At 42.9% G+C, this 25,707-nt stretch overlaps 1 protein-coding gene across 5 annotated transcripts in view; it reads right to left on the reverse strand.

Moving 5' to 3' along the window:
• Window positions 1-398: 398 nt before the first annotated feature.
• LOC135504213 (inhibitory synaptic factor 1-like) overlaps window positions 399-25,707 on the reverse strand; it is a 44,761-nt gene continuing 19,452 nt past the window's right edge. For all 5 annotated transcript variants that reach the window (XM_064922588.1, XM_064922605.1, XM_064922572.1 and 2 more), the window contains one exon: window positions 399-1,754. In XM_064922588.1, coding sequence (XP_064778660.1) covers window positions 909-1,754 — 846 coding nt within the window. In that variant the 3' untranslated portion in view covers window positions 399-908. The remainder of the gene's footprint in view (window positions 1,755-25,707) is intronic.

Consider the following 25,707-nt stretch of genomic DNA (forward strand, 5'->3'; position numbering starts at 1 on the left):
GCTCTATTGAGTCCAAATCCCTACTGGGATTCAGAATGGAGAGACATAACCTTTTGCATCTTGGCTTTGTGCACTTCTATTCAAGTCCTCACCCCTAGCAGCCTTGCTCCCTTGCAGAGAGGAACGGATAGATCAAGTGGAAATGTCACAATATGGAGTTGGAGCACAGAATCTCACAAAAATACCTGTTTTTCTTCTTGCTTTCCACAACTACAGTTTCAGCAGCAGACCAAGAGATAAATTATTGAAATGATTAATAAAATCGAGGGCAGGTCAAACCATGTTTTTCTGGGCCTTGACTCACTTATGATGACATCAAAGAGAGAAGGAGGCTTGACTTGTGCATCTAGATACACTCCCTGTTGTTACACCAGGAACCCCCTTGACATTTGAAATAATTGGAAGATGAAAAAGACAATGTTTATACAGATTCTCAGTGTACAGAATGTGCAGTGTTTTTTAACCACATCTTAAAGAACAAGCAATATATTTTCTTGTGATTTATACTGGTGTACGAGGAGGGAAATGACCTCTTCACACTTACTTTCCGATTTCAGAACAATTTCAACTTCCTAGAAAAGTGATTGCTTGAGTCATCTCAATAAGTGTTGCAAATGATTATAAATAAGGATTCCATCCGGTCCATTTCTTAACATTAGCAGGCACTCGCCTTTTGGTCCGTCAATAACACTTTTCTCTCTGTTACTGCCTTAAGGAACTGCCTTTTTCCTTTGTTTCCCTGAGCCTCAGAATGACTTTAGGTAGGTGAGTCATTTCCCATATCATGTATTTATTTAGTAATTCATATGTATTTATTTAGTTGTGTATTAATCTATGATCTATGCATTTAATATTAAATAGTACACAGTCCTTTTTCATTAGTTCTGTCGTTGTAAAGTTAATGTTTCTCAGTGGTCCTTTGTTTTCTGTTTGGCTGGAATATAGGGCAGTACAGTTTGGGTGCTTTTATCTGAAACAGTCTGTGTGCTGCTGTTCCGTAGCAGTTTTTTCCGGCAGCTCGCGGGATTGAGAAGACCCTTTCTGGGCAGCGTGTGAGTCCCCGCTGCCACGTTCACTGGGAACGAGACATAAGAAGGGTCCAGACAGTTATGGAGGACGGAGTGCTCTGAGGAGGAGAGCGGTGGTGTGGGCGAGCCGGCTTGACTAGGACTGGGCTCACTGTCATCAGTGTCTGGGGTCGCACAGCCGCCCTTCTCCTCATCTCCCTCCTCTTCATCCTCCTCGTCATCATCACAGCACAACGCATGGTATAGGATCTTGTCACTGAAGCGGACTCTCTCTCTGGTGCCGGACGTGCGGGAGGTCTTGTGGCTGTGTGTGGAGCTGGAAGCCTCTTCGCTGGCGCTGGATGAGTCTGGGGTGACTATGAGAGGTCCGTTAGGGATGGGCAGCCCCCCATTCATTTGGGAGTAGGCTGAGGCGGTTGTGGGTGGCGGGGTCTGGGTCTGTGTGGGGATGCACCCACGCCCCGCACCCGGCTCCAGCCCTGCATCTTTGGGCTGCACCGTTGGCCCTGCTTTGTGGGCGGCGTTTGCTGCAGCGACGGAGGCCTCCAGATAGCTGCAGAACTCCCAGCTGTCTGAAAGCACGTCAGGGTTGAGGAAGTCCAGCCTGAAGGCCTCTCCCAGGCCTCTCTCGCTGCTGGACGTGCTGCTCGCTGTGGCCACTGTCCAGTCATCTGGCTCCAGGTCAAAGTCAAAGTCTGACGTCAGCTTGTCGATCTGACCCACCACCTAGAAGAGTAGAGAGCGGGTAGAACAGACATTTAGAAGATATGGTTTACATCATAATACATTATGGTCTTGACTTAATATGCTGTTAACTATACATGAATATGCTTTCCACTATGAAGACAAATACTTCACACACCACCTGAGATAGCAAGGAGGGAGGCGAGAGGGGGGAGGGAACAGATCATTTGAAGTTATAGACATGTTTTAAACACTACTTTACAATAATAGAATGTTTTGAAGTCGACTATGAAGACATACAGTGGGGTCTGAAATTATTGAAACCCTTGAACCTGTTTGGGATAGGGGGCAGCATTTTCGCTTTTGGATGAATAGCGTGCCCAGAGTGAACTGCCTCCTACTCGGTCCCAGATGCTAATATATGCATAGTATTATTAGTATTGGATAGAAAACACTCTGATGTTTTTAAAACTGTTTGAGTTATGTCTGTGAGTATAACAGAACTCATATGGCAGGTGAAAACCTGAGACAAATCCAACCAGGAAGTGGGAAATCTGAGGTTTGTAGTTTTTAGCCTACCGAATACACAGTATCTATGGGGTCAAGTTGCACTCCCTACGGCTTCCACTAGATGTCAACTATCTTTAGAAACTTGTTTCAGGCTTCTGCTGTAAAGGAGGGGGAATGGGAGCTGAATGAGTCAGTGGTCTGGCAGTGTGTTTCAGGCTCGTGACGCGCGGTCCCGACAGAGTTAGCTCTCGTTCCAGTGCTTTTCTACAGACAATGGAATTCTCCAGTTGGAACCTTATTGATGATTTATGTTAAAAACATCCTTAAGATTGATTCCATACATCGTTTGACATGGTTCTACGACCTGTAACGGAAATTTTCGAGTTTTTGTCTGGACGTAGTGCACGCTCCTCATGAAGATGGATTACTGGGCTGAACACGCTAACAACAAGTGGCTATTTGGACATAAATGATGGACTTTAGGGAACTTTATGGAACAAATCAGTAATTTATGGTCAAACTGGGATTCCTGGGAGTGCATTCTGATGAAGATCATCAAAGGTAAGTGAATATTTATAATGTTATTTCTAACTTCTGTTGACTCCAACATGGCGGATATTTCTTTGGCTGGATTGGGTTCTGAGCACCGTACTCAGATTATGCTTTTTCCGTAAAGTCGTTTTGAAATCTGACACAGCGGTTGCATTAAGTTTATCTTTAATTCTGTGAATAACAGTTGTATATTTTATCAATGTTTATTATGAGTATTTCTGGGATTTGATGTGGCTATCTGCAAAATCACCAGATGTTTTGGAATCAAAATATTACTGCACGTACCACGCCAATGTAAACTGAGATTTTTGGATATAAATATGCACATTATCGAACAAAATGTATTGTGTAACATGATGTCCTATGAGTGTTATCTGATGAAAATCATCAAAGGTTAGTGATTCATTTTATCCATATTTCTGCTTTTTGTGACTCCTATCTTTGGCTGGAAAATGGCTGTGTTTTTTGACTTGGCTCTGACCTAACATAATCATATGTTGTGCTTTCGCTGTAAAGCCTTTTTGAAATCGGACAAGATGGGTAGATTAACTAGAAGTTTATCTTTAATTTGCTGTATTGAACTTGTTAATGTGTGAAAGTTACATTTTTCTAAAAAATATTTTGAATTTCGCGCTTTGCCTTTTCAGCGGAATGTTGTCGAGGGGTTCCGCTAGCGGAACGCCTGCCCTAGAAAGGTGAGCAGAAATTAAATGTTTAAAAACAATACTTATTGTCATTTCAAGTACTTTACTAGAAATGCTCAGAGAAAGAGATTATGTTTAGCAAGTAATAAAATAAATCTCAATAAGGTATGGATAAAATGATTAACAACCCTGTTTTCAATACCTTCGATACTTCACCTTGCAAGGATAACGGCATTAAAACTTTTTCTAAAATGTTTTATGAGTTTGTGAGCGCAGTGGGAAGGATCCTACACCATTCCACCATAAGGAATCCTTCCAGATTATTGATATATTTCGTCTGCACCTGTGGACTGCCCTCTTCAATTCAAACCACAGATTTTAAATGGGTTTCAAGTCCGGAGACTGAGATGGCCATAGCAAAATGTTTGATTTTGTGGCCAATTCACCAATTATTTATTGATTTTGTTGTGTGCTTAGGGTTATTGTCTTTCTGGAAGATCTACTTGTGGCCAAGATACAGTCTCCTGGCACAGGCAACCAGGTCTTTTTATAAAATGTCCTGTACTGGGTAAAGTTCATGATGCCGTTGACCTTAACAATGGCCCTAGGAACAGTGGAAGCACAGCATCAAAGATCTGCCATGAACCACCTGGTACTATACCCTGTACCTTAGAGACTGCTGCCCTATGTACAGTACATAAAATCATTGAACAATGGTCACTCTAATAATGCTTACATACTGTTTTACCCACGTTGTACTGCATTCTAGTCATGGCTCATACTATATACGGTTGAAGTCGGATGTTTACATACACCTTTCTCCAAACATTTTTTCTCATTTTGTCTGTCATAGTTGAAGTGTACCTATGATGAAAATTACAGGCCTCTCTCATCTTTTTAAGTGGGAGAATTGCACAATTGGTGGCTGACTAAATACTTTTTTGCCCCACTGTACATGTTTATTTATATTCCGGACTCTGACATTGCTCGTTTTGCTATTGCTCATTCTGATGTCTTAATTTATTATTTAAAAAAAAAAAGTATACATTGGGATTAGGTGTGTATTGTTATTGTATTGTTAGATATTGATGCATTGTTGGATCTAGAAACATACAGTAATCCTTGCGCTGCACCTGCGATAACAACTATAAAACTGCGGCCTCAACCAATAAACTTTGATTTGATTTTGATTTGATCTAACACCATATTTTACAGCAGTTATGGGGTTCTTTTCTGCTCATATATTCTTGTTTTGACACCAAACCCACCACTGATGTGCGTGGCCAAAGAGCTCATTGTTACATCCAACAAATATTAACGCCTGGGGTTTGCTAAATGGCATTGGCACCTGGATTGGAACTTTGGTCAGATGACATGAAACTAGAGCTCTTTGGCATCTCACACCAGTGGTGGGTTTGGTGTCAAAATGATCATGAATAAGCAGAAAAGAACCCCATACCTACTATAAAATATGGTGGTGGATCTTTGATGTTTTGGGGCTATTTGCTTCCACTGGACTTAGGGCCAGTGTTAAGGTCAACAGCATCATGAACTTTATTCAGTACCAGGAGGCTACCAGGAGGCTGAAACTTGGCCACAAGTAGATCTTTCATTAAGACAATAACCTCAAACACACATCAAAATCCACAAAAAAATTGTTAATTGGCCACAAAATCAGCATTTTGCAATGGTCATCTCAGTCTCCGACTTGAAACCCATTGAAAACCTGTGGTTTGAGTTTAAGAGGGCAGTCCATAAGCGCAGATGAAGTATATCAAAGATCTGGAAGGATTCTGTATGGAGGAATGGTTTAAGATCCCTTCCAATGTGTTCTCACATTTTTTTAAAGGCTCCATGCCGTTAACCTCGCAAGGTGTGGTATTAAAAGGTATTAAAAACAAGGGTGTCAATTATTTTGACCCCTACCTTTTTTGAGAAAGAAAATTATCCCTTGTTTTTTTAAGTGTTTGCCTACAATGTAGTTCAGTATTTGTATTGTTTATTTTATACAGTAATTTTTGCTCTTTATTAAGGGTGTCAAAAATGTCAAACCCCACTGTGCACACTATAATGATTTGATTTATGAGACCTCTACATTCTACTAGTATGAAGGAAATGTACTTCACATTAAATCAACCGTAATGAAGCTTGACTTTCACCCGCTGTACAGGGAGTCAAACTAGCAAGGTAGTTTATCAACCTGGCTTGGCAAAATCAACCTCAATACTCCTCATCAGCACCCACCCACGCTGTATGAGTGTTTATGGTCTCATGAATAGAAAGCCCTTGAGCCCACAACACCATTGATTTTGTTGATTTGCTGATGGCACATAAAATTCGAGCCTCAAACACTTGACATTTGAGCACCTTAATCAACACATCGTGCTCTCATAAGCAATCTATTGTAAAATGGAAAAATGCTCAGCATTCATGTAGTTTGTAAGTGATACATTTCCCCAAACCATTCCACAATTAAGACTAGTGTTTCTCAGAACATGTGCATATGGAATTGGAACAACATTGTTGTTGAAGAGCTGAAAAAGTGTTAGCTGTACCTTGAGATATGCTGTAAATGATCCTTTTTTCCCACCTAATTCTGCTATTTGCTATTTTCCTCTGTTCTTTCAACTGCTCATTGTGACATCAAATGAGCAGTATCAGAAAAGCAATCCCCTGTCTGCATGAGGGATTAAAACCCTAATTAATTCTTTCAGCGCAATGACTTTAAAGGAGCAATTAACAGTCCCAAAGACCTGACTACACAAATACCCTGATTAAAAACCCAGTATCATTCAGCTGATGTGCTAACTGATTGCTCAGGTGATTTCTAGTGCAAACACAGCCATTTGGCATCAAAGAGCTTCATAATCTCTGACAGATCGCGACAGGACAAACTCTTACATAAATATGTAGTGTCTATTTAGAAAATAGAAAAAGAACAAAGCCTTGCAGTGCCCACCAACAACTGTTCACAGATGGAGGAAACAATTTTATCAGGTCTCACAGGGACTATAGGGAGGCTACAGTACATCATATAACAGAGGAGCAATGGAAGGTGTTATCATGCAATATTTTTTGCAAAATGTACCAATTTGTATTATTTACAAACCCAAAGCGTTCTGTTCTTATCATAGGCCATACCGTGGTAGTGAATTCAACCATTTGCATTTGAACCAGTCTTGGAACAGCCCATCCTCATTTGCCTGATTTCAATCATTCTGTTTCTTTTTAGTATATCTAATGCACACATGTGACTTGTGTATCTGTATACTGGAAACACTTATCTCCCTCACTAGCTTTAAGCACCAGCTGTCAGAGCAGCTCACAGATTACTGCACCTGTACATAGCCCATCTATAATTTAGCCCAAACAACCACCTCTTTCCCTACTGTATTTATTTTATTTCATTTATTTATTTATTTTGCTCCTTTGCACCCCATTATTTTTATTTCTACTTTGCACATTCTTCCACTGCAAATCTACCATTCCAGTGTTTTACTTGCTATATTGTATTTACTTCGCCACCATGGCCTTTTTTTGCCTTTACCTCCCTTATCTCACCTCATTTGCTCACATCGTATATAGACTTGTTTCTACTCTATTATTGACTGTATGTTTGTTTTACTCCATGTGTAACTCTGTGTCGTTGTATGTGTCGAACTGCTTTGCTTTATCTTGGCCAGGTCGCAATTGGAAATGAGAACTTGTTCTCAACTTGCCTACCTGGTTAAATAAAGGTGAAATAAATAAATAAAATAAATGGGGCTTTGGGTAAACAGATTGCAAGGTTGTGTATGGCGTGCATAGGTTTCTGTGTGGGTGTGCCGGGCCTGGCTGGGCAGCTTTGTATGCCACAGGAGCTTCAGTATCAGGGCTATGTTTTCCTCTATTGACAGTCAGCCCTGTGGGAGCAGATCCTCTGTGGGGGCACTAAGCAGCGAGCTGAATGGGTAAACCAACCTGTCTGTTGAATGATTTGCAGACTTTAAACTAATGCCGGATGATTCTCACACCCAGAGGGAATGGAATGGCTTTGTTTCGTTGATTACTCATCCTGGAAAAAAAGGGATTTCATTGAATCAATGCATTTAGAAAAGTATGGTCTGTCAGAATCATTACACCAGTCCGCCTGAACGCCTGACACTGACCTAATTTAACTGCCTTAATTGGATATCAATTAATAAAGCACCCAATAACAGAGGCATATAATTTCCAGTCATATGTTAAATAAATCCCTTTTGTAAAAAATAAAATGGATTTGAGGACAAAAGAATGGCAAACACTGACTACCAACCAAAGCCTTTTTGACTGACACATCCACTAAGATAAGATACTTGAAAATGTTACGAATTATGTTTTCATCTCCATCTCCATGGTGACCCAGCTCACATCCTATCATGAGACGTTCTCCCCAGGATTAGCCCACCGTGAGCCCTCTCTCCCAGGCACTGTCACGCCGTCATCAGCCTCCAGCATGTAGGCTAATTTAGCTTGATAACAGTCTGAGCTTGAAGGGTCTGCTAAACATTTCTAGGTCACAGATGGGCTCAATACAGCAACAATGATCAGTAATCTCAGTCTTTTCTTCCAGGAAGAACGAAAAAAATGTGGGATGAGTGAGCTATGGAGTGAATTATTGGGTAAACAGATTGCCTAAGCGTAAAGGATGAATGAACACATCAGGAACAAGTCATTAGCGAGGGACACGCTGTGTTTGAAATGGAGAGAGCACAATGAGGACCAGCAACAGTAATTACAAGCTTTAGAGTAAAATCACATCCTTTTGTTGGTTCCATAGCTCATGATGTCACAGCAGATTGCAGCTGGACCACGACACAGAATCGGCTTTGAAACATTGTTTGCCTTATCACCTGACGCGATTTAGGAGTAAATGCACTTGTAAAAGAACACTTTTCCTTTTGAATAGAGCTCAACACTTTTCATATTTACAAATGCTGACAAGTAGAATATAACAGGCAACCTTGTGGCACAATTGTTGGACCTCAGGGTGCAAGGCCACTGGTTTCCATCCACCCCTCGCCCTTTTCTTTGAAATTGTTATTTGGTCCTTTGTAGCTCAACTGCAATTGTAGCTACAGTGACCTATCCAGTCCACTTATTACTGTTTCAGTAACAACATAATGACTACAGAGAAGATAGAGTTGTTTTCGTTCTTATTTTGGGAGATACATCCACACTCTCAATTTATCCATTGTCTGTGCAGGCATGATTGTCTCGGACTGTGGCTGTGACTGACTCAAAACAATCCCAGTTCGGCTCGAAGCACATGATCATAATTGGGCCAAGTACTCCAAACTGAGCCTCGTCATTTTAGAGTGCTCAAAGGTGGCTTTGTGAGAGACGCTGTGTGGATGTCAGCTGAGGTTTACCACCCCAACACTCCATCTGCCATGATTGGCCTGCTGGGTAATTGATGGTCAGGCTGAGGAAGGGCGCTTGGAGCACAGCCTGTGACAGAGCCTTACAGTGAGGAGGGCGAACCAGGAGGAAAGTATTGGAACATGGAGTGATGGTTGAGGCTGTAATCCTCTGTTAAAGCCTTAGCTCTGCTCTGTTCTGCAGAGAGCTGTCTGAGACAGTGCAGCGGTGATCTCTGAATTAGATTCAGTAGTGTCCTCTAATAAAGGGCCAATCTTCAGTTGAAACAATGAACATCATTGATTTCTAAGACAAAAAATGGATGTGGCTACTGCAGATTGCTCATTTAAACCCCCTATGCTTCCCTAACTCTCCCCGCTACATGATAATGTAGACCAATTACATATGAGGGGTGTTGAAGCTTTATTACTACTACCTGTCTGTGTGTAATGTCCTGTCTCGGAGTTGTGCTCCTTTTATGCAGTTTGTCTTGTTGTTCCGGTCATTGTATTTGAAGCAGCAACATGACCAAGCTGTTGAGGTCAAAACCAGCAAATGTGATAATGAGTGTTTGAATTGCCTGTTGACAAGGAGGCCGATATTTACCGCATGCTCTTATCACTCCATTGATGTTTAAACAGATGTTTAATGAGGTGCGTTTGCTTCGGTATGCATTGGTGGTTTTTATGTAGGAAAACATTCCAGCTAGCTGTCTGTCTACTAAACGGAGGAAATCCCTCATCTCTTGCAAGTACTGTGAATACATGTACGTTTTGTAATTCACTTCATAAATCAATATGAATAATTCCAACGTAATGTTTACAGAGCATTTTGTATGATTGTTGGTAGTAGCAGTGTAGAATAGTGGTTGCCAGCTACTGTACTCCCATTGTTTTCAACCACTGGTATCATTCCTCTATTCAATTACCACTATACTATCACTTCTATAATCTACTACTACTACAACTACTACAACTACGACTACTACTAATACTACTTCTACTACTACTACTACTATTATTACAACTAATACTACTACTACTACTACTACTTATACTACTATTGCTACTACTACTACTACTTATATTTCAATTACTACTACCATTACTACTACTACTACTACTACTACTACTACTACTAGTAATACTATTACTTCTACTACTACAACTACTCCTACTACTACTACTACCACTACTTATACTAATATTACTACCACTACTACTACTACTACTTATACTACTATTACTACTTCTACTACTACTACTACTACTACTACAACTACTATGTATACTAATTTTACTACTACTACTACTACTACTACTACTTATATTACTATTACTTCTACTACTACTACTACAACTACTACTATTACTACTACTATTACAACTATTTCAAGTTCCAGTTTTATTGCAACTACTTTATTACAATTGCTGCTATTCAATCAATGCAGCATACAAAACGCATTAAATGTGATAACCATCTCTGAGTTTTCATGAGACAGACACACATACTGTATAAGTGAATCCTTCCTCTGTGATGCAGACTGATTTGAAACCATTACACAAAATTTATGTGACCCTCCATCTGTTCCTGTGTCTCTCTCTCTGTATTTCCCCCTGTCATTTTTCAAGTTTACTTCGGAAAGTTTGCATCGCTAACTCGTTAATTATGCTACATCAAGCGTCTGGCATCGATTTTATTTTCCAGAGCGAAAATGTGAAATGTGTTCAATAGCGTAATTAAAGCATCTCAATGTCATTTTATTCTCAACATGTCACAATGGATTCCCAGCCTGTCCTTGTGCAGCACTTCTAGTGTTGGGAAGCAGTTCATGCCAATTAGAAAGCCTCAGCAATTACCAAAATGGCCTAGCATGCTGGCTCTGAAGTGAAACGTTTGCAAATATAGTTTTAATGTATTTAGCTCCCGCTGCTTCCCAGCTCCTCCTCACCCAGTGCCCCATGCCTGTTTCCACTTAATTTAGCTCTCCTCAAGACAAGGATAGCAGAGCGTCCTGTTCTTGGAGTATCTCTGAGATACTGTTTATCACATCCCACTGAAACTAATTCATCATCCTAGCTCCACTCTGAAAGGACATGTTTACTGAATTACCTTGAAAAAGGGCTTTTTATTGTCCAATGAAAATTGCAGGTCGCTGCCATTGCCATGCTTCTGAAACATAAATAGTTCTGTATTTCATTAAAAAACTCCTAAAGGGCACCTTACTCACAATCTATTCAATCTAAATATTCACTTTTCTCTGGTAAGGTTTTCTGTCAGCAAAATGCCATAATTGACCCTGCAAAGTGTGAGGTTTGTTAAGGGAGGAAGAAGTCACAACAGCCATGTTTAGAAGGTCCTGTCTGATTTAGGTCAACCTGATTGGTGAGACAGTGATGTCACTTGGTGTCGGCACCGGCGGGATAAACCATGTCTTTGAAATGCTCCCTGCAAGCTGTAATTATCCTGTCATGAGAGAGGACTATAAGCCTGTAGGTTCACGTGCATCCCTCCCTCCCTCCCTCATTACACTTTTTAATCTTTCCCTCCAAAACACTCATCTTTATGGAAGCCTTAAAGAGGCTGGGCATATTCACAAACAACACGGTCGCCGTGATGAGGATGAGAGCAGAGCTGACAACTCGCTAATCAAAAGCAGCATCACAATCTCACTGCATAAAGGACATCAATCAAGACAGGACAGAACCAAGTTTAGGATTCCGACTGCAGCCAGAGTGCAGTCCTGGAGGGCTGATATCACATCAACCACTGTTTTTACTCCACTGCTCTCCGTAGCTCAATCCCGGTCATTATTTTGGCAGACTGACTCCCTCCACCTGCTGTTTGTTATATACTGTAACTAATTGGAATTTTTCTGTATAAACATAGTGGGATATTGTAGGAGCCAGAGATGTAAGGCGTAAGTAGTGAAACACTGTGGAGGAACAGACCGTGCTTTTAATAGTACCACAGAGAAGGGTGTGTTCCACCAACCAAGGCACGGCTGTGTAGCAATGCATGCTGGACATTTATGGAGGTTCTCCTTCATTGGTTCTATCTTTGAGGAGCCCCAGCGCTTGTAATGACCTGGAATAGATGGAAGCGCCACGCTACGGGGCTTCTCACTCTGTCTGCTTCCCAGAGATAGCGCTTGGATTAAGCACCAGGCAGCCCGTGTGGCATGAGGTCACGCTGGGAGCAGCATAGGAAATGAATGTGCTGTGAGAAGCAGCCAGGCCAAGCTGACCCTTTTAATGACTTGGTTGCCGAGCAGATTCTACTGTACCAGGCAGACACATCATAGACACTGTCTTTCCGTAGGAGGGACAGTAAAGGCCTGGCTGCCAGTGATAGTTGGGGTGTGTTGGACTAGGGAGGGGGAGAGTAGGGACATAGGGGACATAGATATAGGGCAGGGTGTTGTTGGTAGAGAGGACGTCACGCCACAGGAAGAAGCTCAGCCCGATCCAAATGTAAATCTTCCAACCTCGCTGACAGAGAGAGCGGAAGTCTCACTGAAAGCAACAACCCAGTGAGCAGAGAATTCCCCCAATCAAGCCTATCTCAAAACCAGCTCAGTTTAATGAAGTATTTAGATGAGAGAAAGTGCCTGTGTGTTTGTGTGTGTGTCCACGAATGGGTGTTTGAGTGCCTATGGTGATGGGTATTGGGCAATATTTTTACATGATCGTTTCTGTTTACAGTACAACAGTGTCAACATAAGAAAACATCTGATCCATAAATTGAGCTGCCTGAACCCTATTCCTCAACGAGACCCTGGTCTGTGTGTGTTCTCATTGTTCTGGGGGCACAGGGGGCTCTAGGAGCCATGCCCAGGAGAAAGAAAAGCAGAATGCACTTTCCTCTAAATACAGGGCACACGATCAATATGCTACTGGCATTTCTAGGTTTCCTTGGCCCGCTACACTTATCTTAATGGGAGTGCGGCCCTATTTTATTTTATTGTGTGAACCCCATATATCATTACCCAACAAATGTAGCCTGCTCAACCATACCGAAGTAGAAATATTGAAGCCCAGAGAAATACTATTTATGCAATTTATTTTTTGTTTCACTGTGCACTACTACATGTTTGTGGCGAATCCATTTCTATTCCATCTTGTTTGTCTTTGTTGTGTTCAGTCAAGTAAAGGTCTCTGTAGTCATTTCCACGGCAACACTTACAAGAACATCCTACAATCAATGATATTTCACCAGTCAGACTAGCATGGCATGCTTCCCATACTAATCAGATATGAGTTTCCATCTAGGCAAATCCGCTTATGTTTACAATGTCTCTGTGCCTTTTCCTTTTCAGAGAGTTCTTTACCAGCCTATGAACACGGGTCTCTCTGCATGGACAACAATTTACTTATTGGTGGATAGAGTTATAGGTAGATTTGAACATTCAACAAAGTGTAGACAACAGGATGTCCAAGAGGTCATGAAACCAGAAAAGTAGGCATGATGGGTACTCTGCATAGGGAATTCAGAGCTTTGCTGGATGGAAAAGGGGATACCTAGTCAGTTGTACAACTGAGTGTCTTCCACATTTAACCCAACCCCTTTGAATCAGAGGTGCGGGGGCTGCCTTCATCAACATCCACAGCACCCAGGAAACAGTGGGTTAACTGCCTGGCTCAGGGGCAGAGTTACAGATTTTTACCTTGTCAGCATGTGGATTTGATCCAGCAACATTTCGGTTACTGGCCCAACGCTCTAACCACCGGCTACCTGCTGCACTCCTCCATAGTGAAGTAGAAAATGGATATATTGGAATGACTAAACAATTTGTCTTTGCTTCCAGCTTTCCGCCATTTCTATATGTGACAATCTGTAGGGCGTTCTTCTCAACTAGTGACAAAACCTGTCACAGCACGTCTCCTTCACCCTCTCTCTCCCTCAAGCGGTAGGATGTCTTTGAAGCTGCAACACCTTCATCAGACAGTTCCTAACACTCTCCCTCCCTATAATACAGGGTTAAACTGAAGGGGGAGAAGCGGGACATTTTACAGAGGGCTATTTGCAAACAAAATCAGTAGGAGACATCCTGCCGTCCCCTGCGAGGCACCATCTGGCCACCACATACCTGTCTCACCTCCACACAATCATTGATTTCTACTATATAGAGAGCCTGTCACTCCCCACTCACACCACACACTGCGCCTGGAGTAAATTCAATCCTATAGCCACATACTGTACGTAGGTAGGATCTCATTTGAACACTGAAACTTCATGACGACCAATTTTAACATGTCAGGAGAAGCACGCAAACAGCCGATTTCCAATGCCTCACTGTATGCCATTACCAGCTATAGACAACTCTTCCTCAAATCAACCCCTTGGGGAGGTAGAGGACCTGTCAGCCAATCAACAACCTACCTGGTCCTTTCTGAATGTGTTCTCAGGGACCTCTGCCAAAGGAGGTGTTGCATACAAATGAACATTGAGATAGATTGATGACTCTCAGCATCAGAACAACAAGGGTGCTCTTGCTTTGTGCATAATCAAAAGGTTGGCGCAGCAGGTGTGGTGTCACAGTGAAAGCAGTTGTGTAAGCCATCAGTGGGACGTCAAAAAAATATCAATATGCACTCAATATATCATCTCCAGGGGGTTTACCTAGGTTGTTAGGGATTATGTTTCAGAACTAGATAACCTTTGCTATCAAAGAAATAACACAAGATCCTCATTTTGACAATACAAAAAAATGTGTAAACTAGGCTGTATTCCTCCAAATAATTATAGCAACATTTATTTAATTGTATGCCAACCTACAGAGGGTGAATTTACTGTGTATGGTTTTAAAATTAAACTTGGAGATCCATGATGCGTGATGCACTCAATGTAGCCATTTATGTTGTCTGTGACATTTCAAGTATGTTTTGAAATACGAGCTACGCTGAGAAGTCCAAGAGTTGCATTCTTGCTTGACAACAGCATTACCTCAGTTGCGGTGTCAAAACATCACCCATGAACTGCATTGAAGGAGATGAAAAATCAGATGTGAATTTGAGTACCACCACTAAAGTAGCTGATATCATCACAGCCAGTCAGAACCAGATGTCTGTTTCAGTTTGTGTTATAGCAAAATTGAAATGTTTTCCCATTCTTTTTGTGTCTCTCTCTGTAGCCAAGGTTTTACACTTGGAACAAGAAAAAAACAATTATTTGAACAAATATTTGCTGCATGTAAAACGTTATCCTTCCAATGTGAGAATGAGTCGTTAGTGATGTCCAGGTGTGCTGGCACAGGGCTCCACTGTGGGCCGTTTATTTCTCCCCTGCTTTGTATGTATTTTATTGGAGACCTCTCCTAGTGGGAGTCATTAGTCAATGTGTTTGGATCCAGTCATACTCCTTTAATTACGTGTTGAAATATGCGGATGCTCTGACCTGATACATATTAATCGCTTGCAGACTTAAAATCTTTTGAGGATATATACATGCTCATTCACAGAGAAAACAGCTTAATTACATAGCTCCCTTTTGGCATTTTTCTCCCAACAATCCTCCTGATTTGTTTTGTTTAGTGTGTATGTGTATGTTTTGTGTGCGTGTGTGTGTGTATGTGCGTGTGTGTGTGTGTGTGTGTGTGTGTGTGTGTGTGTGTGTGTGTGTGTGTGTGTGTGTGTGTGTGTGTGTGTGTGTGTGTGTGTGTGTGTGTGTGTGTGTGTGTGTGTGTGTGTGTGTGTGTGTGTGCGTGCATGCGTGCGCATGCATGTGTTTGTGTCCCTTGTTAATTACAGGTTGCAGCGGTTGGCATGGAGTTATAATAGAATAGAGGGGGTGAAGGGGGAGGGAAGTGGTTGTGATCTTTGCTTGCCAGAGTGTGTGGGAAGGACACCAGCACGTTGACTTCTTCTCCAATGCCCATTAATAACTCTGGTCTGATATGACAGAGTGGACCAGGCAACCCTAGCTCTATGGTGAGTAAAGTCATCTAGCTAGCAGGCTAAAACACATAAACACATCATCTGATAATGGGGCAACCTTGTGTGCATGTATCAGATTCTCTGTCTTAAGCCTGCTACATTGTATGTTTCTCTCCCCTCACTACAGATAGGGAGAAAAAACATGGCATGAAGTCCTCCGCCCTTAGCCTGTATGTGTATTCTGTAGGAATGTATTCAAAGTGGGCAATTAACAGAGAGAGATAAGCAACATACAGTACTGTAGGGGGAGACATTTTCTGTCTCTTCTCTCTCACTCTCTCTTTTCTCTTTCTTTCTCTTTAAATTGCCAGTACAGTCCATGAACAGTGGGGCTGTTGTTGCTGTGCTTTTGACCCATATCGGAAGGAATGAAGAATGGAGATGTATTGTTGCCATGCTTTTGACCCATATTGGAAGGAATGAAGAATGGAGATGTACTGTTGCATGTAAAAGCGTATCCAGCTTTTCAAAAAAGTCAGCGTTGGCACGGGGACAAGTGTGAGGCCGAGCCTGCAGCTAATTAGCAGGTAGAAGCTAGCTAGCTACGAGACTCCACCATGTCATCTGTGTGTTGGACGTATGTGTGAGGCACTCTAGGGATGAGCCTTCCTCACATTCTTTCTGATGAAGTTCTCTCTTTATCATCTCTCCTTTCTCCCTGACCCTGGCCTGTCCTCAGCCTGCCAATGAAAACGCCTCTCTCCAAACCCGTGCTGCTCCACTACCAGTCCAGGTGAAGCAACGCCGACCTTTCTCTAAGGAAACACCGATGCAACCTCCTCACTCACTTATCATACACTTTTTCTGCTGAATGTTTCTAGAAATATTTGAAAAGGCTGCATGGATAATCAATGGAATGTCCATGCTTTAAGTAGAAAGGAAAGTAACCACACCTCCCCAATTCTGCATGGTTCTGCAGTCGGCCAGTTGTTTTGACTCCTCTTAGTGTGTGGAGCTCTTGTAACCTGATAGCCTTGACTCTGATTGAAGACAGCTATTGGAGAGGGCAATCTGGGGCTGGATGGAGAGATTACTGATTGGATGGGCATGAGACAGTTGGTCTGTATCCAGAGAATGAGTCCCAGCCAGTGGGACGGGAGGAGAGGGAAGCGAGAGGGGATCACAGGGTAATTGAAGCCCTGCAGTTTGTAATGGCACCATGGGATGTTCAATACACTACACAAGCCTAGCTTCATCTAGGAGAGGGGTTTGAGTGTGGATGGGCAGCTTTGCCCAAGCAGAGAAAGCCAGTCACTTCTCAGAGTGATGTGGCCAACCGCTCAGCGGGACCTCGCTGACAGCATTCTATCTAATCAATCTACTGTGGGATGAGGAAGGAGAGGGTGCACACATACACACACGCACGCATGTAATCACACCATACACCCAGGCACTCTCCCACTCTGGCAGGCACACATCACAATCATCAATCAACTTGCTCCCTTTTTCGTGCACATATGAACACACACGTGCACTGTCATGAACACACACAACATGGATACCTTTTATAGACAGTATGGGTCAGACACTGCCTGTCTCGCTGCCTGCCTGCTTGTATGCCTGTTTATCTGCCTCCCTCCCTGTCTGCCCACCTGCCTGCCTCACTCACTGCCTCCCTGCCTGGCTGCTTGGCTACCCCTGGTCTAATCCTGGTGTGAGGTAGCTAGAGATAATTCTAGTGTCAGTATATTCCATCTTTAACATAAAAGGCCTATGGTTTTATTAAGTCAAAAAAACAACTTTGTCCTGCCTATTGAAAATGCACATGTGCAGTTCTGCTCTGCTCTAGGTCATCTTAGTCACCAGCCAAACCCACATGTTTGACCTTGGCTTTTATCCACTGACTGTACACAGCAGACATTGATGCATCATGCCATGCAATATGATCAGGTTACTCATACCCGTGGTGGAATTATTCCCCCTCACTTCCCTTCCAGTCATTTATGCCTTGTGTTTTTCAGTCAAAAGCTGATGGCCGCTGATGATGTCATGATGTAGGAGGGGTTGTGGTGTGTGTGTGTGTGTGTGTGTGGACAGTGGTCGTCGGTGTATGGCATACAGGGGGGCTTGGTGTGCTCTCCCTCTTTAAATAGCCCCAGATCTAATCTGCAGACAGCAACAGAGTTCTGACAGCTTCTGCCTCCGCTCCGTGCCTCCTCCCACTAGGTGACACATTCTTTATTTATTTTCTCTCTCCTCCGCTCTGGTATTCACTCCATGGAGCTCTGGCCCCTGAAGCCGTTGTCAGTTCCATTCTCCCTCCATGTCGGGAAAACCCATAGGATTTACAGGGTTTTACTGTCAACCCTTCTTCCCGTTGCGTGGCTCTATGAATCTAGCGTGCCTCCTCTATGTCCTATCTTTATTTCCACGCCACTTCCTCCTCATGGTGACATTGTCATTATTATCATTATGGGGCTCTGCCATGGTGGCTGTGACTCTGTCTAAAGTGTGTGTGCGTGTGTGTGTGTGTGTGTGTGTGTGTGTGTGTGTGTGTGTGTGTGTGTGTGTGTGTGTGTGTGTGTGTGTGTGTGTGTGTGTGTGTGTGTGTGTGTGTGTGTGTGCGTGCGTGCGTGCGTGTGTGTGTGCGTGCCTGCGTGCATGTGTGTGTGTGTGCGTGCGTGCGTGCGTGCGTGTGTGTGTGTGTGTGTGTGTGTGTGTGCGTGCGTGCGTGTGTGTGTGTGTGTGTGTGCACGCGTGTGCGTGCAACAACTGCATGGCACTATACTGCTGGTGTGTGTTGGATGGTCATGCTGCATTGTGTTAAGAGACAGAAAGCAGAATTGAACAGCTTGAACATACTGTCTGATCTTCCTCTGAGCTGAACTGAGTTCTACGGAGCTGCTGCAGACAGGCTCGGGCAGCTCCTCCAGAGACTAACTGTGATCCACCACTCAACTGTACTGACTCCTCAAAGCCCTACCAACTGTGTAAGCTGGCTCTCCTTTAACACCCAGTGACTCATATTCACCTGCTGGAGAGCTCACTTAGTTTAGACTTAATTTGTGTAATGTCAAACCAACAAGTTATTGATTTAGAAATAAATGTCTCTGTTCACTCAAGTAAAACTGCAGAACAGTAGAGTGTGGCATATTTCTGTTCTGCGATAGAACTAAGGGAATGTATTGGCATTCTACCGTATATTCTCCAACATGTTTAAATTATGCCCCCACCTGGAGATGCAAGGCCTCGCATAAAGAAATGACTGTGGGCTATTGAAAAGATGCATCAACCTGAAATCAAGTCTGGCGCATGTGGTTCTCTCTACAGTTCAATTGTGCAGATATGTCTGTGTGTTTTTGTTGTTCTGTAGGACAAGGACAGCTGTACAGTAACCGTCAATACAACCCTCACACTAATGGTACTGTAGTCTATGTGACATGCCATCCCCCATCCCCACAGAGGTGACACCCAAGTCATAGACACACACACACACACACACACACACACACACACACACACACACACACACACACACACACACACACACACACACACACACACACACACACACACACACACACACAAAGAAACTCTCACTCACATACTGTACACTACATCGCTGTACAAACACACACTGTACACACACACTGCCTGTCTGGGGAGTTCAGCTGAAAAAATCTGCAAAAAGGCAACAGGGACACTCATGGAATTTCAGTTAGTGGTGCATTCATTTGCACTTAAAAACCAACAGAACCCAAGCAGATCAACAATGCAGGAACATCGCACAAAAGTCATATTTTGGGAAAACACAAAGGTAATTGCCAAGCTTTTTTTACATGACACTCAGGGAAGGTTGTGCGTTTCAACTGAGGTACCTACAATTCCACAAAGGGAATAGTCAATACCGCAAAGTAAAAAAGATATTTGACAACTGAGAAAGTTCTGTAAAGAAAAGCAACACGGTTTTCCCTTTGTAAAATAGGGTAAAGGCAACGCATTCATAGACAGGTTGACTTGATTGACATTGCTTCTACATTACTTGCTGAATCTTTTGTCAGGGAAAACATGGGGAAACATGATAGCTCTGTATATGGTAGATCATTACACCTACATGTAGACAATGCAAAGCTTTATTCTGTAGAGGATTTCAGTTCGTATTATTGAACCCTGCAGAAAACATCAGGTCAATGTTGCAGGTGCACATCAATTCCCGAAAAAACAATATGGCCGACTTACACAATTGCACAATTACCCATCTACTGCACTGTGTTCTGAACACTGTCCACATCAATGAAATGTGATCATTTCCCATGTACAGCTATGCTGTGGAACTCAGGTTGATGAGTCAATGTAATGTTAACCCACACTATATTTCTGCATTTCTTTCACATTTTATTTCACTGTGTACTATCTGCTGAGAGGAAGTGAGAGAAAAAAACACAGAGTGAGACGAGGTGAAATCCATTTCTATGAGATATTGGCTTGACCCTCCCCTCTCCATGCACAATTAGTTTGATACAAACTGGGGGCATAAATCCTAGATGATTATTCTGTGTTCAGGAGGAGAGCAATGAGCAATTTCGTCCTCTCTGGAACAGCAGGCGACAAGGAAATTATTTTTGTTGTATTATGCAGAGGTTGGTACATTTTGCACCATCGCCAAGATCCTACGAGGAGCAGGGAGCGGGAGGAGGGAGTGTGGGGAGGATAAGATATTCAATTAGAAAGTGGATGACATAATATATATTACTTGGTTTTTGACGATGCCTCCAAAAAGGAAATCCATTTATGTTTTGCATTGTTGCTTTCACTTAGAATTATGATCATTTAACAATGGTGGGCTTTTCACCACCAAGGTTGAAGTGGTTTTTACCTATCAACAATAACTCTGGAGCTTCCCCTCTCTCTGGAGATGAGGCTCTTCACTCATGATCAAAATGTAAATGGAATCGATGCAGCCCCTCCAGAACACAAACGCAATTAAAAGCTCCGTAGCCTCCCCTGGATGTGGGCCAGCAGCTGTTGCTGTTGGTGGGATAGAGGACAGGATAGATGGTCTTGGCCAGACGTCTGAGTGGAGCGAGGTGACCGCTGGCAGCCTGGCAGCCTGCTGCTTGCTGTATGAGGGTGCAGATTGCACGTGGACATGTGCTCCGCTTTCCTCTCTGTGTGCTACGCTTGTCACTGGGGATGATGAAGCACCCTGACACTCCCCTTGCTCTCTCTCTCTCCCTCTGTCCCTCTCCATCTTTAGCTTCCTCTCTCATCCTTTCTCTAACCCTCCTCTCCCCATGGCCAGTGTAATGGTAGTGTTGAAATGTAGGGAGGGAGCATCTCTGCTGACTCCGGAGGAGAGTGCCTGTTTATTAAATGGAGTCAGGGGAATTCAAGGACTGTGAGACAGTGGAAGAGGCTGGGACTGTGCTCTCTTACGATAACTCCTTCTACCTGCCTACCATATGGCTGAATCCCCCCTGGCAGGCAGGCAGAGGAAGATGTACAATCACCAACAACACATCCTGTCACTACTACACTGCACCTCTCACTCTAGCACCAAGACACCTTCTTCACTGGAACTAGGAGACATTATCCTCTGTAATATATAACTATGACCTGGAATGACATGATAAAATGCGTAAATTGCCCTAAAAATTCACTCAGAACATCCCTGATGCAGCCTCGTTCTTAATTCAGCACTGCTCTGCCTAGTGCTTTCATTTGGCATCTGGACTCATTTTGAGAGAGAGGGAGAGGGAGAGAGGGTTATAGATTAAAGAAGAGAGGGATAGAGATAGGGAGATGGTGAGGGAGGGACAGGGGTGGGGGGTGGGGGGGAGAATGAAGAAGAGAGAGAGTTGGCCAGCACTGTAAGCTGAGAGAGAAGCTGTGTTATCCCTGTTCAACGGCGGTCAGAAGGCAGGAGAGCCAGGCGCTGAAGATGCAACCCATTTCACCTGCCGTTGAGTTCACATTCCCCATGCAAGCTGCTCAAGATACCATGAATTATCCATTTGACGCATTATTAAAGTATTTACTCACTCTAATACATAATGGAGAGTAATGATGACAGTGGGATAATAAATAATAGGCCATGCTTGCAGAGGAGGCTCATAATATTCATTATAGATAATGTTATAGATCCATCCTGTTCTGAGGCCATCGTTTTAAGTGATATCATTGGTATGCATATTGAATAATTGTTTCATGCCCTATACTTTATGCTCCTTGTCTGTGGTATCACTGCATCCATATTGTTTTCCTTCATAGTATTATATATGAAGAGCAGTACTGCATTAGATATCAAATATATCTCAAATACACGTGTGAGAAACGGCAGAAGAACATATCAGAGAGAGATGGCCAGGAACTCTCCCCCCCCCCTCTCTCTCTCTCTCTCTCTCTCTCTCTCTCTCTCTCCTCTCTCTCTGCTGTTGCAGTGGCCTGATTAGCACTATATCTGCAGAGAAGCAGACTAGTCTAAATATAGCCAATAAAAACAGAGAACCAGCCTCACCATCTAGCCTGGCCCTGATGGAGAAGGGGGAGGCCTTGCAGACTGGACCCTAAAGTGGGCCTACCTGCTGGGGGATCATGTTTTTGTTTCATGCCTCTGGCGGGCAGCTAGCTAGCTTGGCACTTAGACAGAGAGGACCGTGACTGTTCTGTGCTGCTGTGTCTGGCCTTGATTAGACCCTCCTAATGACATGCCTCAGTGCTGCCGGCAGGGGGCTGGAAGCCCACACTCACACACAGACACTAGAACAGCCTCCCTACTGCTAGGCTGCTGGGGTGGGGACACAGGCTCATCTCAGGCCGTCCTCCTTGTGAAGGACACTTCTCCCTCTAGTTCACTATGACAATAAGTAGCACTTTAATCAGTAAGGTAAAATGGACTCCACACCCAGGGAACAATGAGATTACGTAAAGGACTCTCACATCGGGTGCAGAAGCCTCTTGATTGATTCAACATGGTCCTTGTAAACTACTGGGATGTGCATCAAATCGTGCCCTTCAGTCGAGAACAAACACTTGGTTAATCATACACTTAGAGGCGACTTGGTAATGGTTCCGAGAGAGTAAACAACAAAAACAAAAAGGAGAACAAACTTTGCTGCTAGCAGTCCCAGGGCTGTAGAGAGCAAGGAGAGGATAGCAAGCAGGCAGCCTGTCTATCTGGGATTTGTAATACATGACCAGGAAGCAGAAGATGTCCTCCATCATCGCTCTGTCCTCAGTAAAGCACGATTATATTTTGGGTTCTGATGGGGTACAACAGTTGAACTAAGCTCGTGTCATTTACTGTATAAGTAATATTATTCAAAAATCAATGGGTAAATATAATTAATTTATAAGTCCAAAAATAGATAGCAATTGCAGATTGCCCTTTTAAAGCTGGCTTAATGGCTTAATGCCCCTTCCAGAGACGTTGCCTGGTGCAGTGTCCCCACTCTGTCCTCTGGCTGATGATTGCTCTGACATCCGTTGGCTGTTGGTTTGTTTGTCAATTCAAACCAAGTCAAAGAAGGAAAGAGAAATATTTGCATTGTGATATAAACAGAACAAAATCCCAATTCTGAAGCTGTTTGGACAGGTCTTTATCAATAACACCTCACAATACAGTGCAGAGCGTTCGATTTGGTTGCTGGGGGGCAAGAAGAGCTCGGATAAAAACGTGCCATTTTCAAGGGATTGTTATATAAATGTTAAAACTATTTGTTTTTAATATCATCACATCTTGAAGAACATACTCAGAACGACACAATTCCAATTATACAGGAAGTAATTGCATTCTTTTCCCAATTAGTATATGTCAATTGATCATGTATTTTCAGATACGTGAGCGTAGGCTATCCATTTGGCATGTTCTGTGGCTAGTAGCTAGCTAAGAAAACGACGTGTCATTTAGACTGCTTCATCAGAGATGAGACTTTTAGAAAGAGTTTGACATCGGCAAGTCCTCATCCTGGTAAAGTTGTCAGTCAGACTACTGTCATCACCATTGGTAAGAAAATCAAACCATATTTGGATATAGCTTTCTAGTTTATCCCTTGAAAGTTAGCTTGTTAACTATCGATATTGACGTGATCTGCTATTAGCTAGCTAGCCAATTTGACATGGTCCATCAATCAATATAGCCCATGTCTGACAGCAGCAACAGTGACTAAAGACTCTTACATTTTTGGGGGAAAGGTGATCATGTTCGCTAACTTCGCTAGGTAGGCCTACATTATCTGTAGAAAAAGTACATTAGGTCTACTTACCACTATGTTTAGCCAACTGTAGAAAGTTTCTACAGGTAGTTTGCAAAGTAAACATTATCAGCTAACAGTACATTGGCAAATGTGGCCTTCAGCCCAAAAAGGATGGGAAATTAACCTAAACTACTCATACTTGTCAGGTACAGTTCATATATCAATCAAATATCCAATTAATGGTGGCCAATATTGAGATATACAGTGCACATCGAAAAGGATTAAGACCCCTTGACTTTTCCACATTTTGTTAGGTTACAGCCTTATTCTAAAAATGCTTCAATTATTTTTTCATCAAGGATCTCTCTGTACTTTTCTCCATTCATCTATGCCTCAATCCTGACTAGTCTCCCAGTCCTTGCCACTGAAAAACACCCCCACAGCGTGATCCTGCTACCACCATGCTTCACCGTAGGGATGGTGCCAGGTTTTCTCCAGAAGATGACACTTGGCATTCAGGCCAACGAGTTGAATCTTGGTTTCATCAGACCAGAGTACCTTGTTTCTCCAAGCAGGCTGTCATGTGCCATTTACTGAGGAGTGTATTTAATCTGGCCACACTGCCATAAAGGCCTGATTGGTGGAGTGCTGCAGAGAGTGTTGCCCTTCTGGAAGGTTCTCCCATCTCCACAGAGGAACTCTAGAGCATTGTCAGAGTGACCATCGGGTTCTTGGTCACCTCCCTGACCAAGGCCCTTCTCCCCCGATTGCTCAGTTTGACCGGGCGGCCAGCTCTAGGAAGAGTACTGGTGGTTCCAAACTTCTTCCATTTAAGAATGATGGAGGCCACTGTGTTCTTAGGGACCTTCAATGCTGCATAAATGTTTTGGTGACCTTCCCTAGACCTTCCTCGACCTTCCTCGACACAATCCTGTCTCTGCGCTCTACGGACAATTCCTTTGACCTAATGGCTTGGTTTTTGCTCTGACATGCATTGTCAACTGTGGGACCTTATATAGACAGGCGTGTGCCTTTACAAATCATGTCCAATCATTTGAATCTCCCACAGGTGGACTCCAATCAAGTTGTAGAAACATCTCAAGGATGATCAATGGAAACAAGATGCATCTGAACTCAATTTTGAGTCTCATAGCAAAGGGTCTGAATATTTATGTAAATGTGATATTTCAGTTTTTTATTTTTAATAAAAATTATTTCCTCACTTATCTGAAAATACATGATCAATTGATGTTTACTGAAGAATACAACCTTCCCACAACTTTCTCGGAATGGTGCAGTATAGTTGCTTGGCTTCGGAACATTTGCAGCACATTTAATAACTCTCTCTGTCCTCTATTTTGTAAAGTGTGTTGTATCTAATTGACCGCACCTGGTGTTAAGGAGTGCTTGTTTCCATTGAAATGGTGTCTGTTTAAATAGACAAAATTGAACAGCTTTGTCTGCATAAAAAACATGGCATGTTGTCACGTTCTGACCATAGTTCTTGTGTGTTTTCCTTGTTTTAGTGTTGGTCAGGACGTGAGCTGGGTGGGCATTCTATGTTGTGTGTCTGGTTTGTCCATTTCTATGTTAGGCCTGATATGGTTCTCAATCAGAGGCAGGTGTTAGTCATTGTCTCTGATTGGGAACCATATTTAGGTAGCCTGGGTTTCACTGTGTGTTTGTGGGTGATTGTTCCTGTCTCTGTGTTTTGCACCAGATAGGGCTGTTTTTTGGTTTTCCACGTTTGTTGTTTTGTAGTGTTCATGTTTATCTGTTTTAATTAAACATGAATCAATATAACCACGCCGCGTTTTGGTCCTCCTCTACTTCACCACAG

This window comes from Oncorhynchus masou, chromosome 2, assembly GCF_036934945.1.
Source record: "Oncorhynchus masou masou isolate Uvic2021 chromosome 2, UVic_Omas_1.1, whole genome shotgun sequence".
NCBI classification, from domain to species: Eukaryota; Metazoa; Chordata; class Actinopteri; order Salmoniformes; family Salmonidae; genus Oncorhynchus; species Oncorhynchus masou.